General features: G+C 37.9%; 1 protein-coding gene across 4 annotated transcripts in view; it reads right to left on the bottom strand.

Moving 5' to 3' along the window:
* Positions 1 to 14,977, bottom strand: part of ROBO1 (roundabout guidance receptor 1) — a 573,037-nt gene that overhangs the window by 222,257 nt on the left and 335,803 nt on the right. For all 4 annotated transcript variants that reach the window (XM_083611370.1, XM_083611369.1, XM_083611372.1 and 1 more), the window contains one exon: positions 6,784 to 7,110. In XM_083611370.1, the coding sequence (XP_083467496.1) occupies positions 6,784 to 7,110 (327 nt within the window). The remainder of the gene's footprint in view (positions 1 to 6,783; positions 7,111 to 14,977) is intronic.

The following is a 14,977-nucleotide window of genomic DNA, read 5'->3' on the forward strand; positions in this document are numbered from 1 at the left end:
GTTCTGGTCTAGCCTCCTGGGCAGAATCAGGAACTGTTGAATCTGTCTTTGTCTTTAGCTCTACTTTAAATATCTACAGATAAGTTCTATATCTCCCAAGACAAGACTTGTTTCAAGGATTACATTCTAAATTTTAAAATACTCTTAAACCTAGCACCTAACTGAGCCTGTAATACAGCTAGAAAAGTACAAAAAAATACTAACCAAAAATCCTATGCAACAGAACACTACAGCAAATCAGTGCAGCTGGACTAGATTATGTACTCCACTTACTCATGCCAGGAGGAAAAGGAACTTGGTTGCTTTCCGTCTCTGGCGGCTTTGGGTAAAGTACTCAAAATATATGATACCCCCATTTATCTGGCATTTTCTTCCTTTTTTTACACAGCTGCAAGAATTTCAGCTATTTCGATGTAATAAACTCCAGACTAAGGTAAATATCTTGGCTAGTGTCTCATCTCCTAAGTGTTAGTAGCAATATGAACCCTTTTGCATTCTGGACCAAACAATTAAAAAGAAAGAAAAAAGATTATGCTGTTTCACATACTGCCCCAAATTTCTGCTCAAACATTTGTGAGTGACTCAGAGCCTTACTACACTTCAATCTTCCTACACAAATCCTTCCTAAACTAAAAAACAACTATATATGACAAATACTGAATAAGCTTTATGCAAAATGAAATAAATAAACAGAAAGAAGAAACTTAAAATTTCTATTTTGGTATGTGTGGAGCTGGCCATATGTAGTGACACATGGCACACTTAATGGTTTTCTATACTTGGGGAAAGAGGTATCTATGGAAGGCAGTAGTGTCTATGAAAGGCTGGAATGTAAGAATTGTCACTGCAGAATTATAGCTCCTTCCTGGCTTTGGTTTTATTTTTGTGTCCTTTTGACTCTTATTCAGTCCAGTGCCACCCTTGTTCCTTTCAAGGGCCCAGTGAGGAGGTGAACAACATTACACCCTCCATGAAAAATGCTGCTTGGGAACGGGAAAGAAAATTAGGAGAATTTTCTCTAGGTCCAAGGTATTTGTAACAAGTGTTCCAGCAAGCTAGACTTACAGTATCCTCTTCCAGGATAGTCCATTTAATTCCTCATGTTTTCACACACATCCTCAGTATTTTCAATCTTCATTGACTTGCTTCTCGTTGGGGGCGGTGTCTAAGGATTTGTTATACTTCTGCAAACACTGGAGTTTGCTCACACCTGTGGATACCTCCCTTTTGTGTGTATGAATAGTGTGGGTCTGGCTACATAAAGACACACAGAGACAGAAGGTCTTTGCTACTAGTTTACAGGATTTCTTTTTCCCCTGTTTTCTGTTCATCCCAGAAAATCATCCCAGAATTAAACAGAAAACTTGAAAGCCTAGACCAAATCTTCTGTTAAATGACACTCAGTGATAATCTGTTGTGCTGCTGGCTAAAGTAGCAGATGACATTACTTGAAATCTCCAACATTTCTATGAATAGAAAAAGCTAATATAACCATATGCTTTTTTGAAATACTGTATATGCTACCTTGCAAAACAGCAAGCTTATACAAAAAAAAATGTTATCTTATTGCACAGGAAGTAAGATTTTAAATGTCATCTCATTTTTAAAAGCCTTAAACAGGCATCTAGTAACTCAAGATACCAACTGCTCTTATAGCTGTAATACAGTAATACTCAGTTTACAGCAAACAGAAAATAGGAAAGTTTTTTTAAGTGCTTATGAACAGCTGTTCAGTTAAACCTTTTAATGCCTCAACCGCCTTTTAAATGCTACTGCTTCTAGGTACAGCTTCAGAAAACATATTTTCCCCATGCCTGAGGTTTGCTTCAAAAAGAAAAGTAAAAAACCTGCTTCGACATCTACTCTAACAGATTAGTGTTGTAATAAAAATTACCTTCACCCTAACCCAATATTATTCTGTGTTGTCCCCATCTGTTGAAAAAGTGCTGTATGCATTCTCAAAACATAAAGTAAGTACTGCCAGATATGATCACCAATTTGAGGAAGGAAGGCTTGTTACAGAAGCCACTTTTTCTCTATCCTGGTGACAGATGATTTAGTGCTGAATTTATTTATTTCATACAACTTATAATCTGGGAGATAGTAAACAAACAAACAAAAAACCTCAAAGTGCTTTACAAAATGAATAAAACAGTAAAATTATCAGTAAAAAGGGTTAAAAACAACTATTTAAAACATTCAAAAATAATTAAAATGAACAATAAAAGCAGATTAAAATACATGTCACCATTCTACATATCTGAATGCCAAGCTAACAGCAGCTACCATTTGAGAAGTATGGAGATCTTTGTGCACAGTACCAAATATGCACCCTGAAGCTAGTTTTGAAGGTCATGGCCAGAGGATGCAAGTCACTCAACTATAGTGAATGAATGATCATCTGCTGTTTTTTATGGACCAGAGTGGCACCATATAGTCTCCTATCAATGTCCTATTAATCTTGGTACTTTCTGAGCAAAGAGCTTTTAAAACACAGCTCTCCTCAAGACTGTATGTTAAGGATAGTGATTCCATTTCAAAATATGAAGATTATGTGATTCCATTGGGTAAGAAGTTACACAACAACAATAATTTTTACTAAAAAAACAGACTAAACATGACTGATGTGGGGAAAAGTCTTTAGGAGGTAATCATAAATCTCAACACTAAAATACTATTTATTTGAACTGTTTATTTCAGGGGTGACTAATCTGTGATCCTTCCATCAGGCTTAGTCATCTTGGCCAAGTGTCAAAAATGATGGGAAGTGAGACCAGCAACATCTCTACTGTCCTATATCCTTCCAATATACCTTATATGAATCATACTTTTCTTGGAAAGCCTGGAACAAATTTACATGCTGTTTAACCAAATTTATTAAAACAGTTGTTTGCTATGAACCAATCCATACTCTTCTAAGCAAGCCTGCCTAGGGTTTGCTACAATGAGTTTTTTGTTTTGTTTTAAAATATATATATTTAAAGCTTACTGATTTAACTTTTCCAACAAGCATCTCTAGCAAATGTTAGTCACAATAAATCACTCTTTTAATACTAACAGTTTTAAGTGTATATTGAAAGAAAAACTTTTAAGAAATCTCAAAAGGCTGGCATGTTAGCACCCAAACAGCATTTGCTTTTCCTTATTTCGAATACAAAAAATGCAGTATGCTTTAAGTGTTTATGTCAATGCTAGATTCTTGTCTGGACTTAGAGAAGTAAGCAATGCTTCATCTCCCTGTGAAAACTGATCTCTATAGAGGAAAAATTGCCCTGCATAGTTTTGACAAGAACATGCCCTTTACCACATTACATAGGACCTTTAACTACCAGAGAACATGTCCCTGTAGATGGTAATCTGAACCTGGTTATATTCCACAAAAACAAATAACACTGAATTAATTTAAGTACATTTCAAATAATCAAAAAGCTGGGTTCAGAAACTCAAGAAAAGAACTGAGCAGATTTCAGTAGTAATATGGCAGCTCTTAAGAGTGGGTTCTGCTTCCATACTATCATTGTCTTTGCTAGCAGAAAATGTTTTAGGAGTTGGCTGCATGCCCCATCAACTTCCATCAACTTAAAGCCACATCTGGCTGTGAGTCTGACAGGTAACCTAAGAAAAGTTTACTAAAAACAAATGTGTACAACAAAATAGAAAGAACAGCAGCTAAAATTCCTTGCAGGAATACAGAACAGTGTTTATTGAGCATCAAAGAATTACAGCTTCTATGTTCTGCTTATGATTTTGTTCAGTTTTCCAAAACCATATATTACATATAATGTTAGAGGTCACATTTTATTTTCGTTACTCTACTTTAGTATAGTCAATGTTTTTAGCTTATCTCTGGTTAAGCTGCTTTCAGTATCCAAAATTTTCTAACCATTGTATCAGACAACAACAATACTTGTATTTTTCTACCATTTCAATATTTATTTTCCTATATAGCTTTCCACAATGTGATTTATGATCAGTAAAATACATAAAAAGATGCAATAATAAAATCCCATTTCATTCAACAATTAAAGTAAATTGTATACATATGGCCCAATTCTTCTAACCCAATATCAAGCATCATATTTCAATCTCCAAGGGCCATTCTACAAGAGGTGTATCTTTAAAGCTAGTTTTAAAAAGGTTAGGATCTCTTTTTAACCAGTATTTCACTGAAACTATTTAGTCAGGTGGAAAATAAGCCTGACAATGTTGAAAACAAACAGACAGACAGACAGACAGACAGACAGACAGACAGACAGACAGACAGACAAACAAACAAACAGCAATATATAACTTCCTAATTAACAGTTCACTCAATACTCACTCATATAGCTCAGAATATGTAGCTGCAAATAAAAATACTGTCATAGAAATACATACAGTATAGGAAATAATTCCAGGGAAAGGGAATTGGAAAACAACAGAAGCAAAAGGAAATCAGGCATCACCTACTCTACTTGCCAATGCAACAGGTCTCAACATGGGTAGAAGTACAGTACTCTTAATAACCTCCAAATAACTCTGTTTACATTGGACATTGTGGAAGACAAGCAAGAGCTTTGCTCTCTTCTCCTAACTGCATTATAACAAGAAAATCCTTTCAGCCCTTGGTTTGGAGAAGATAAGAAACGGGGCGGGGGGACCTGCCTGCATTTCTCACAATTTCCAAATGACTGGTTAAGTTATGAGACAACCCTGCCCATCACGTTTTCTGACAAGCACACAGGACTTTGGGAACACAGTATTGTGAGCAGGTTTCAATAAGATTAAAAGACAGTGGCTGAGATTTATGCTGTTTCATATCTAAATCTCTCTGGGTTGTCTTCCAAGAACTGTCTGCATGCTGGAACGGAGGCAAACACTTCATTTCACTTATGCAGCAATTTGAATAAGCTTAGAAACAGAAATTGAGGAAAACCCTTTACGAACTCTGTATTCCTGTAACATAACTGAAGTCCCTCCCTGTCTTCCATCCTTCCTTCTGTGCATGCCAGGAGACTTGGGGTTGTGGGAATAAACAAGGTGACCCATGGCAAGTAAACATCACAGATTTGAGAAGGAGAGCCTCATGGCTGGAAATAGTTGTATGTAGGTGGGGAGAGAGACATTGCAAAGGCAAGAAGAGGGAACTCCAATACAACTGTGGGATCAAGGGGATAGTTTGGCAGACCAGAAAACAGGCACTGATACAGAGACTTAAAGACGGGAAAGGAGAGCAAACAGGGGTATAAACAGACAAACAACAAGGAGCCTAAATAACTGCAGCAGAGTGCCTTTCTTTCACCATAACTGGAAAAGTGCAACTTGTTCCTGTCAAAGCTCCTAAAAACTACAGCTTACAAGGCAATTGAATATCTCCTATGTCAATAAACCACAACACTTCTCTCTTGAAAAACTGATTAATGTCCCCCCTCTCTCTCTTGCAGATATCCACTTCTCTTTTATGCTAAGTTCCATTCCTTCTTTTCCCTTTACTTGGCTTCTCTCTCTCTCTCTCTCTCTCTCTCTCTCTCTCTCTCTCTCTCTGTGTGTGTGTGTGTGTGTGTGTGTGGAATGACATAGTGCTAATGTTTTTAATAAATATCTGATTCTTACCATTAAGCCTCTTGTTATATTTCTGATCAAGAGGGCTCATTTTGAGGGTAATAAGTGCACTTAAAAACTGAGAAGTGGAATGGCAGTAATAATACTTTAGCACTGATTTAGTCCTTAATCAAATCTGATGCCATTTAATAGAGAACAAGTATATTCACATATTAGACATTTTAGATACTGAACTAAACAAACAACAAAACTAAACAAACAACAAAATTCCCAGAGTATAAAGAAACCAACATACAACTACATCTACCATGTACCAAAACTGATAATTTTACAATATGACCCTAAAATCTACCACAAAATACACAATCAGTACCGCACATGCATTTTAAAAAACTTCGTGTACCAATTCATATAGCTTTGCAGGCAAGGGGGGGGGGAATCTAACATTTTCTCAGGCACTTCCTGTACAAGGTTTGAAGTACATTTAAACAGAATCATTCTAACTAACTGACACTGAAAAGCTGGGGACATGCCCAATTTTAGCATTGTTTATCCTGCATGAAGGCAATGGGGAAGTTTTTATTTCTGCTAATGCTTCAGAAAGACATTTCTGCTTAGTATTCTTTACCAATTGCACAACTCTCAGCATATTTCATATCTGCTGATCAATAGTGCATACTTGTGTGGAGAACATGCCAGAGTGAAAGTAAGTAAACTGTAGGCCTCTAGTACACTTCTCAAGTTCTGTTAAATACTGTAACAGAGTGTCAACGTGAGCGCACTAAAATGAATGACAAGACATGTGGCTGCAACACCCCTCAGTAGATGCAAGAGTGTGCAAGGATAACCTCACAGCATTTTGTAACTAATTGAAACCATTTTTACTCATTAAAACACTTAAGAAATGTGTCATTACATTTTTTTCTCCCCTTTGCTTAGCTCAGAATTGCTCAGTGCCATATGTACTGCTGAATACAATTAGCTTATTGACCATATAGTCAAAACAAAAGCAGATATTCTAATTTACTTAGTCATATTCATAATCTGCTTGTGTGAATATAAACATTATATACAAGTGTTAGTAGAATGCTAATGTTCTGCACTCAAACCTAACTAAATATCTTATTTGTATACATTGAGCTCAGACATGAAAAGCTAATGACCTCTCTGTATTTAAAATTCCACTCAAGCAGCTGCTTCTAAAGTGGCTACCAGTGATGGATAAAGAGGAGAAATACTTACTTGCTACTTCCAGCGATGCATTGTGGCTCACAGCTTCACCAAGGTAATTCCTTGCTACACAGACATAGACTCCTTCATCAGGCCTGCTTTTGCGGCCATGAACTATTCGTAAGAAAAATAAAGATCCACTTGGCAGCAACATCCGATGAGAACGAGGATCATCTTTGTCTGTTTCAACCCTTTCTCCTCCTTTATACCATTCAATAGTTGGTGTGGGCCTGCCTTCAGCCTTACAGTTCAAAGTTGCTGGTTCTCCTTTAGAAACGATTAGATCCGAAGGATGTTCAACAATGCGAGGTGGGGAATCCTCTTGGCGAAGACGGGAACCTAAGGAGGGTAAATGTGAATAAAAAATTAAATTTCTACTTCTGGTTAAGATGTAATGGAAATGCTGTGGCTTGGATTTAAAATGGTGCACTTGGAAATCAACAAGTACTTCCTGGTTATTCTTATAGTTAGCTTGATGTCATCTAGTTGGTTAAGATTTTATTACGATAATGGGCGATTATATGTTCTTCCAAGTTAGCATTTACAAGATATTTATTGCTATTTAACATGCTTGCCACTATGACCAGAGTTTTTAAAGCAGTTCACAGTAAACATTTAAAAGCAGTACAATACTTTAAGAATTTGTTGGTTGCTTGTAGTATTCCTGTACTGTTAACATAAGATCAATACAATCATGAAATCGATGAAGTCAGTGAACGTGAGGAAGCAATATATAAATACACATCTCCAAAAATTCAGCACATTTTGATCGAAGTATCTTTTAAAGAGTACAATCTTCAGCTGCCTCCTAACGGAAAGATAAGCATGGATGATTTTTAACTTCCAGAACAAAACTGGGGCATTATCACAAACTGGCTTCTGATTTTGTGACCCCACTGTTCCACAGTTAGGCAGTCGTTTGACACTTTCCAGAAAGATGGATTGCATGAAGAGTCTGCAAATGCTAGGTTCATATATATAAAATTCAGATTTTCTTAATGCATAAAGTGGGGCGGGGTGAGAGACAAAACACAAGGAACTGCCTGTGAATATATTTCCACCTAAGTGTTGTAATAAAGTCACTCTTATCTGAAACATTCCATAAAATTCCTTAAATTGTAGTGTGCTGTATTTTTCATGAAGAGAAGAGTGGCACATAGAACACATTAACCACAAATTTGATGACAGCCGCCAGAGGGGATGTAACAGCTTTGACATCTGAGTAATCTTTTTCCACAGCTATACTTTTAATTTCTATCCTTATAGTCAAGTTATTTAAGTTCCAATTTGTGTTTTATTTAGTAGAAGCAACTTTATGTATCAACATAAATCTTACAAAGGGCACAAATCCTGTAATTTTCTTGTCAGAAATCTGTCCCAGAAGGGTTAGTTGGTGAACACAGAAACACAATACTTATTAGTTATATACTTTATCTACAAAGAACCCACATTTCTACTTCTAAAAGCTGATAATCACTGCAATAGAGGAAACTAACAAACTTGCACAACCTGCTTTAGTATAAATTTCACATCTCAGACTGAAAGATATAGCATGCCAAATATTCAGCGCCTTTGGTTAAAAGAGCAATTACTGTGTACATAACACTGATCGACTTCACACAATTCATTTGCAAACTAATACCAAGATTCTGACAAAATTTAATTTCCTCAGTTGGTTTTTAAATACAAAGGGGTTGTACAAAGAGCAGGTGCAACAGACTGGTTGGAAGCATGAGATGCGAGCCAGAACATCTTTGGTTCAGGTGAGCCCAGATATGAACAGACCAGATAGTGCACTAGGTGTGAAAATACTGGAGTGCACTAGGAAGTAAGCAAATACTCGGAAGCACATCTTGTTTTTAAAAACTAACACTATCACTTTTTAGATTCGAACAAAGACAAAAGCTGCAATTATATTGTTCATGGCAATTGGTGGTATCAAAATAAATCATACCACAATTTCATAGCTGTCAACTTACAGATTTGAAAATAAGGGGCCAGCAGCCTTGAAAATAAGGGACCTGCAGCCAAAATAAGGGACCTGCAGCCTCACCTGTCCCAGGCACTCCAGTCTTCCTGTCCTCCTGCAGTCTGGTCAAACTCATGCTGGTAGCCTCGAGAACACTGTCCAACCAACTTTGTAACCAGAGGTTCAGCTGAATAGAATCTGAATCACATGCACCACAAGGCCTATGCAGCCTCAACTTAAGATGGCTCCCCTGCCTGGCTTTGCACTGCAAAGTTTGCAGCAGCATGTGCAACAAAATGGCGTCCAGCATTCAAAAAACCCCTCAGCTTGCATTAACTAGCCACACACAAGGCATGCAAGCTCCACCCCCCAGTCATTCTTAGACTTCTTATTGGGTGAGCAACACAGCCAAGCAACACAGTTGGAGCCTCCCTCCTCCCTGGCCGGCAGGGAGGGAGGGAGAGGAGCTGCTTCCTTTGAAATTTAAGGGACATTTAAGGGACATCCATCAATAAGGGACAGCAGTGGGACATGGTGCTGGAATAAGGGACTGTCCCTTCAAATAAGGGACACTTGACAGCTATGCAATTTAAATCAATTGGCTTAATTCCATGTTTCCAAATCATTTCATCTACAAGTGCTTTCTGTACAGTAAAAAACATTCACATCTTCTTATATGACTGGGAAGCTGCCTAACAGATGTACATAAGTAGAATAAACTCTCAAGTAGTATGGGATGCCCTAAATGTTTTTTTTAATGCACTTGCAAGTGATAGTTGCAACCAAAGCTCTGCCTCTTTTCAGTGTAACTGGTATACATTCACTTTCTTGATAAATTATGCAGCTTCTCCTTACATGCATACAGACATGCATTTGTTTAAGAAATATTTTTTAAATAAATCTGTAATTGGAATCTCATTCTGTTTTCCTGGAAAGGTAAGTGAAATGTCAGAACTGCCTATATGTCCTTAAAGTTATTTATTAACAGGATATGAAACCCAGTTCAGGAAACACCAGGGATACAGAAGGTCAGCTGCTTCCAAGGTTTACACAATGTATAATGCCCAATTGAAAGTCTTGTTAACCACTTATGGCCACATGAATCTACTGTGAATATTTAATATTTTAAGAATTGTTAACATCAGACATTCCTAACACCACCACACAGCCAGCTTTTAACAACAATAAGAATGGGCTGCATAGTGTAAGATGGGCACTTACTAGTTTAACCAGGTTGTTTAATCCAAAACAATTAGAGTCCTCCCCAAAAACAAATTAGAATAAGCAATTAATATACATTATATTAAATGGAAGAATAATGGGTAGTATCCTTCAGCACACCTTTGACTCCCTAGTTTTCTAGAAGTTCAACCGCCTTCCGGGTCAGTTTTCGCCTACTAATGTATTTAAACATTTTTTTGTTGATGAGCCTTGTTTTTCCAATGTGCTCCTTGAATTATTTTTACTTATTGTCTCCTTATATCTTTTTTTTTTTTTTTTGCCAAACTTTGTTTTCCCCTCATTTGGACAAGTGTTCAATTTTTTGAAAACAGCCTTCTTACTCCTTTTAAGCTTCCTTGACTCCGTTTATAAATCACACTGGTCTTCTCTGCGTCCTACTTTTAAAACTTCTCCCGTGTCAGGACTGTTGTCTCCACATGCGCCAACTTACCAAGCAGATTGGGGGCACTGGTGTCGCGTCTGTGTTGGGTCTCACACCCATGTGTGAGCATCCCAAGGTCTGGCTTCTTCTTCTCCTGCAGCTAAGTGCCATGCACTGCACGCACAACATTGGGAAGAGCCAGGACATCTTTCCCCAGCAGTTGCAGGAGGAGGGGAAGTCTGCCATGGAAGGCACAACTCCGGGCTCTGCCACCTCTGCCAAATAATTATTCAGGGCCCCTTGTTGTTTCACAATAATCAGCACAACAAAATCTTGCTATGTGTGCAAAAATAGCCACATTTCTTTTCTTTTATAACAGTCTGTATAATTGATTAAGTTTTGCTTTTTACATGTTAATATCTGGACAAAGGCATTGCCTCTTATACTGCAATCCTCCTGGAACATGAAGCAGTGCACACAGAAATCTTATGCTACTCAGCTTCAAAAGTGTCATATACGCTTTGGGGAGAAAGGACTTTCAAATCTACATAAATTGCTGAATTTCAGAGAGCCAGCATGATGTAGGAACCACTGGGTCCATCAAGCTTAGTACTGTCAACACTAACCAGCAATAGATCCCTCAGGGTCTAAGATGGGAGTGTTTACCAAACATACCTGAAGACATCAGGGATTGAATCTGGAACTTTTTCTATGCAAAGCATGTTGGATTTAGTATAGAGAGATATTGGTGCAATGCTCGGCATAGTCTCAGAGTCCACCATCACTCCCATTCAACCTGCCTCTCACTTTAGGACTTTTGTTGTAAAATGATTACAACAGTGTGAAAACTTAAATTAGCTTTCAGTTAAGTTTACAAACTTACCTGGACATACTTCTGAACAGATATGCATAGGTTTCACAGAGAAATAGATTACTAGTGCAATGCATACCTAATGTGCTATGGTAAAATATAAAATAAAAGCAGTAAAATATAGTATGAAGCACAACTTATGAATTCCTTTTCAGAAGGTTCCTCAAGAACCTGTCATGCATCTTTGGGCAGTGCTTGTGTTTTCTTGTTTGACATACTCAAACATCCACTGAAGCTTTTAAAAACTAATGCATAATAGTCAGAGTCAAAGATGATAGTTGAAGAGCTTTGGTTTGTGTGAGTTATTAGCTTCTATGACAAAAAGTACTAAGGCAAAATTTTAGGGGTAATTTTGTAAAGACATTTATACTTTCAGAAAACAAAATATTTCAAACAGCCTTTTAAAGGATTAGTGACAAATCCCTGAAGGAATGCAGTCAACCTCAGTCATATTGAAACCTTAAAGTCAACTTTCCCAACATTCATGAAGCATTAGTGAGCACCAGGTTAATGAGGCACAAAAAGAATGAAAGGTGTGATGCTTTCACAGGTAAATCAACATAACCACACCCAAAGAGAGTCTGTAATCTAAATGAATAGTATAACAATCAAAATTTAGCTGCTGCTGGGGATCGCCACTTGGATTGGGAACTGCAGAAATGAAAATTTTCTTTCACTCGTTCGCTCCTCTAGCACTTTGGCTTAGTGCATTATTTTATTAAATTAAACAAAATTTCTGTTTAATTTTTAATTATTAATTTCTCTAAGGAGAAGTATATTTTCGATCAAAGAGGAAGGCATTAAATAAAGATTTGGATCTCAGCAGTAACACTAGGACTTATATTAGACAGACTTGAAAGAAGAAAGCACATTAAATGCTATATTTAGAATTTGATTTGGGGAAAGGGAATGCCTTTCAGTGTACTGGAAGGCTGCAGAACAGGGTAATGCTGACAGATTGTTTTGCACATTAGTTTAGAGACAAATTTCAAACATTGAGTATTCTGAAATCTGAGAAGGCCCAGAGTTAAAAACACTAAAGAGAATTGGAGGACATGTGCATTTTAAAATAATTAAATCTTTATCATAAGCTGCTGCCATATTAAAGTGGAAACGATAAGCTCAACTGAGACAAATTTTAGTTGCATATAATCATTAAGTTTCTTTAAACATCTAATGCACAAGTATATCACTTCTTTTTTAATTTAAATGAAGTCATTTTGTTTTAATATGTTGGTAGGAAAGTCATTTTATTTTAACTTGCTGGTAGCAAAACTAAAATGTTGTTGTTAACTCTAATTTCCTGATCAACATTTTAAGAAGATGTAATAGTAGTGTAGGGCACAAGCAGAAGGGGACGACCGAGGACGAGGTGGTTGGACAGTGTTCTCGTAGCTACGAACATGAGTTTGACCAAACTGCGGGAGGCAGTGGAAGATAGGAGTGCCTGGCATGCTCTGGTCCATGGGGTCACGAAGAGTCGGACTAAACAACAACAACAAACAGTTGTTAGAATGCCAGAATAAGGGCAGGTTGAAAAAGTTAACTGGGTATTGTCAGCTTCATGAAACCAACATCATTTATTTATTGATAAGATGGTGAAATAATTTGATTCTTTCCTCTGGGGAGCTTAGACTAACCTGTGACTCCCCATTTGTATCTTCATAAACTGAAAAGCACCAGCTAATACGGTATATTGTTCTCAACTATTAGAGGTCCAGCAAAAATTATGGAGTTTTAATACTGCTGAAGAAGTCACACAGCAGATGGTGTGTCCCAAATTCTCTTTTGATCACAGCAACTATTCTTAGCAATACAGTCAAACCTCGGTTCCTGAACAGCTCCGTTTTGGAACGTTCCGGCTCCCAAACACCAAAAACCCAGAAGTAAATGCTCCTGTTTTCTAACGTTTTTTTGGAAGCCGAAGGTCCGACACAGCTTCCACTTGAGTGCAGGAAGCTCTTTCAACCAATCGGAAGCCACACCTCAGTTGTTGAACGTTTTGGAAGCCGAACAGGCTTCCGGAACGGATTACATCCAACAACCGAGGTTTGACTGTATTCTAATCTAAGCAATGTGTCACATGCATTAACAGATACCTATGAGTGCATGTGAGTCCCATGATATATATTGAGTGCCTTGTACATAGAGTGGTATCTCGGGTTAAGAACTTAATTCGTTCCGGAGAGCCGTACTTAACCTGAAACTGTTCTTAACCTGAAGCACCACTTTAGCTAATGAGGTCTCCTGCTGCTGCCGCGCCGCCGGAGCACGATTTCTGTTCTCATCCTGAAGCAAAGTTCTTAACCTGAAGCACTATTTCTGGGTTAGCGGAGTCTGTAACCTGAAGCGTATGTAACCTTAAGCGTATGTAACCTGAGGTACCACTGTACTCAAATCTTATTTTCTTAACAATAAAGTCAGTGACCAAGTGATAACAACTTCATTGTACAGTCATACCTCATGTTGCGTCTGCTTCAGGTTACGTGTTTTCGTGTTGCGTCCCGTAGCAACCCGGAAGTACCGGAACGGGTTACTTCCAGTTTTTGCTGCTTGCGCATGTGCAGAATTGCTAAATCGCGCCACACGCGTGCACAGATGCAACGCTTCGGCTTGCGTCAATTCTGTGTTACGGACGGGCCTCCAGAATGGATCCTGTCCATAACACGAGGTTCCACCGTACTGTAGAGCAACTAATAACATTCTGTTATGACAAAGTGGAACAAACAGTTCAATCCTGGGTGGAATTTTATCACATCTGAAAGTACACTAAATGCTGCAATACTGTACACACTTGCCTCTGCAGAGGTTCCATTGAAGTCAATGGGTCTGACTTCTGAGTGAAAATATAAAGCCTCACCCTGAAATTCTGCTTTTGTCCTAAACTAGTTAGTCTACTGGTCACTATTATGTCAATTCTACTAAAAAAGTCAAGTGATACTCCTAGAAAATAAGTCAGATCAAATCAATTAAATGTAGTCTAGAGACATTCTTAAGTTTATTAACACTGATAAACCGAGCATGTGCACTGGAACTGCTTGCTTTGCCTATCCATCAAACCAGCTCTTTTATTGGTTAAGAACTTTATGATGATTTTTACCTAGCAAAACTGGATAAGTCCAATATCTAGTTTAACACCACTATTTATATGTAAGTATATTTAAAATTAATTAGAACAGTGTGTAACATAATAGCACAAAACAGCAAAATTCTAGACACTGAAAGCATTGTCAATGAGTAACCACGGCAGTTTGTAATAGCTCATTGCTGGCCTCAGTACAACCCACAATGACAGTGGACCTTCTACACTTGCTGACACAACACCCCATATTCCTACTAGCAATACCAGCAGTTTCCAAATTGCTCAGTAGTCTACCATAACCATTAGTAGCCAAGAAAGACCGTCACAAGACTTCAGCATACTTTAGTAAATCAACCCCTGTACAAATCCTGCTGGTATTTGCAAAGCCCACATTAGACCAGCAGCAATAACAGGCTTTGATTTCTGCACTAAGCAGTGACAGTAAATGTCAGAGCAACATAGGAATCTGTCTTATACAGAGTCAAACCACTGGTCTATCTGGCTCAGTACTGGCTACACTGACTGGCAGAGACCTCCAAGATTTCAGCCAGGGTTTTTCCCCCATTGAACCTGGAACCGACTGTATGAAAAGCAGATGCTCTACCACTAGATCAGACAAAAGGCTGATTTGGTTTATTTTCCCCCCAAGGATACCTTTCTTTGAGAAGACATGTTTCCCAC

The sequence above is a fragment of the Podarcis filfolensis genome, assembly GCF_964270895.1.
Source record: "Podarcis filfolensis genome assembly, chromosome: 4".
NCBI classification, from domain to species: Eukaryota; Metazoa; Chordata; class Lepidosauria; order Squamata; family Lacertidae; genus Podarcis; species Podarcis filfolensis.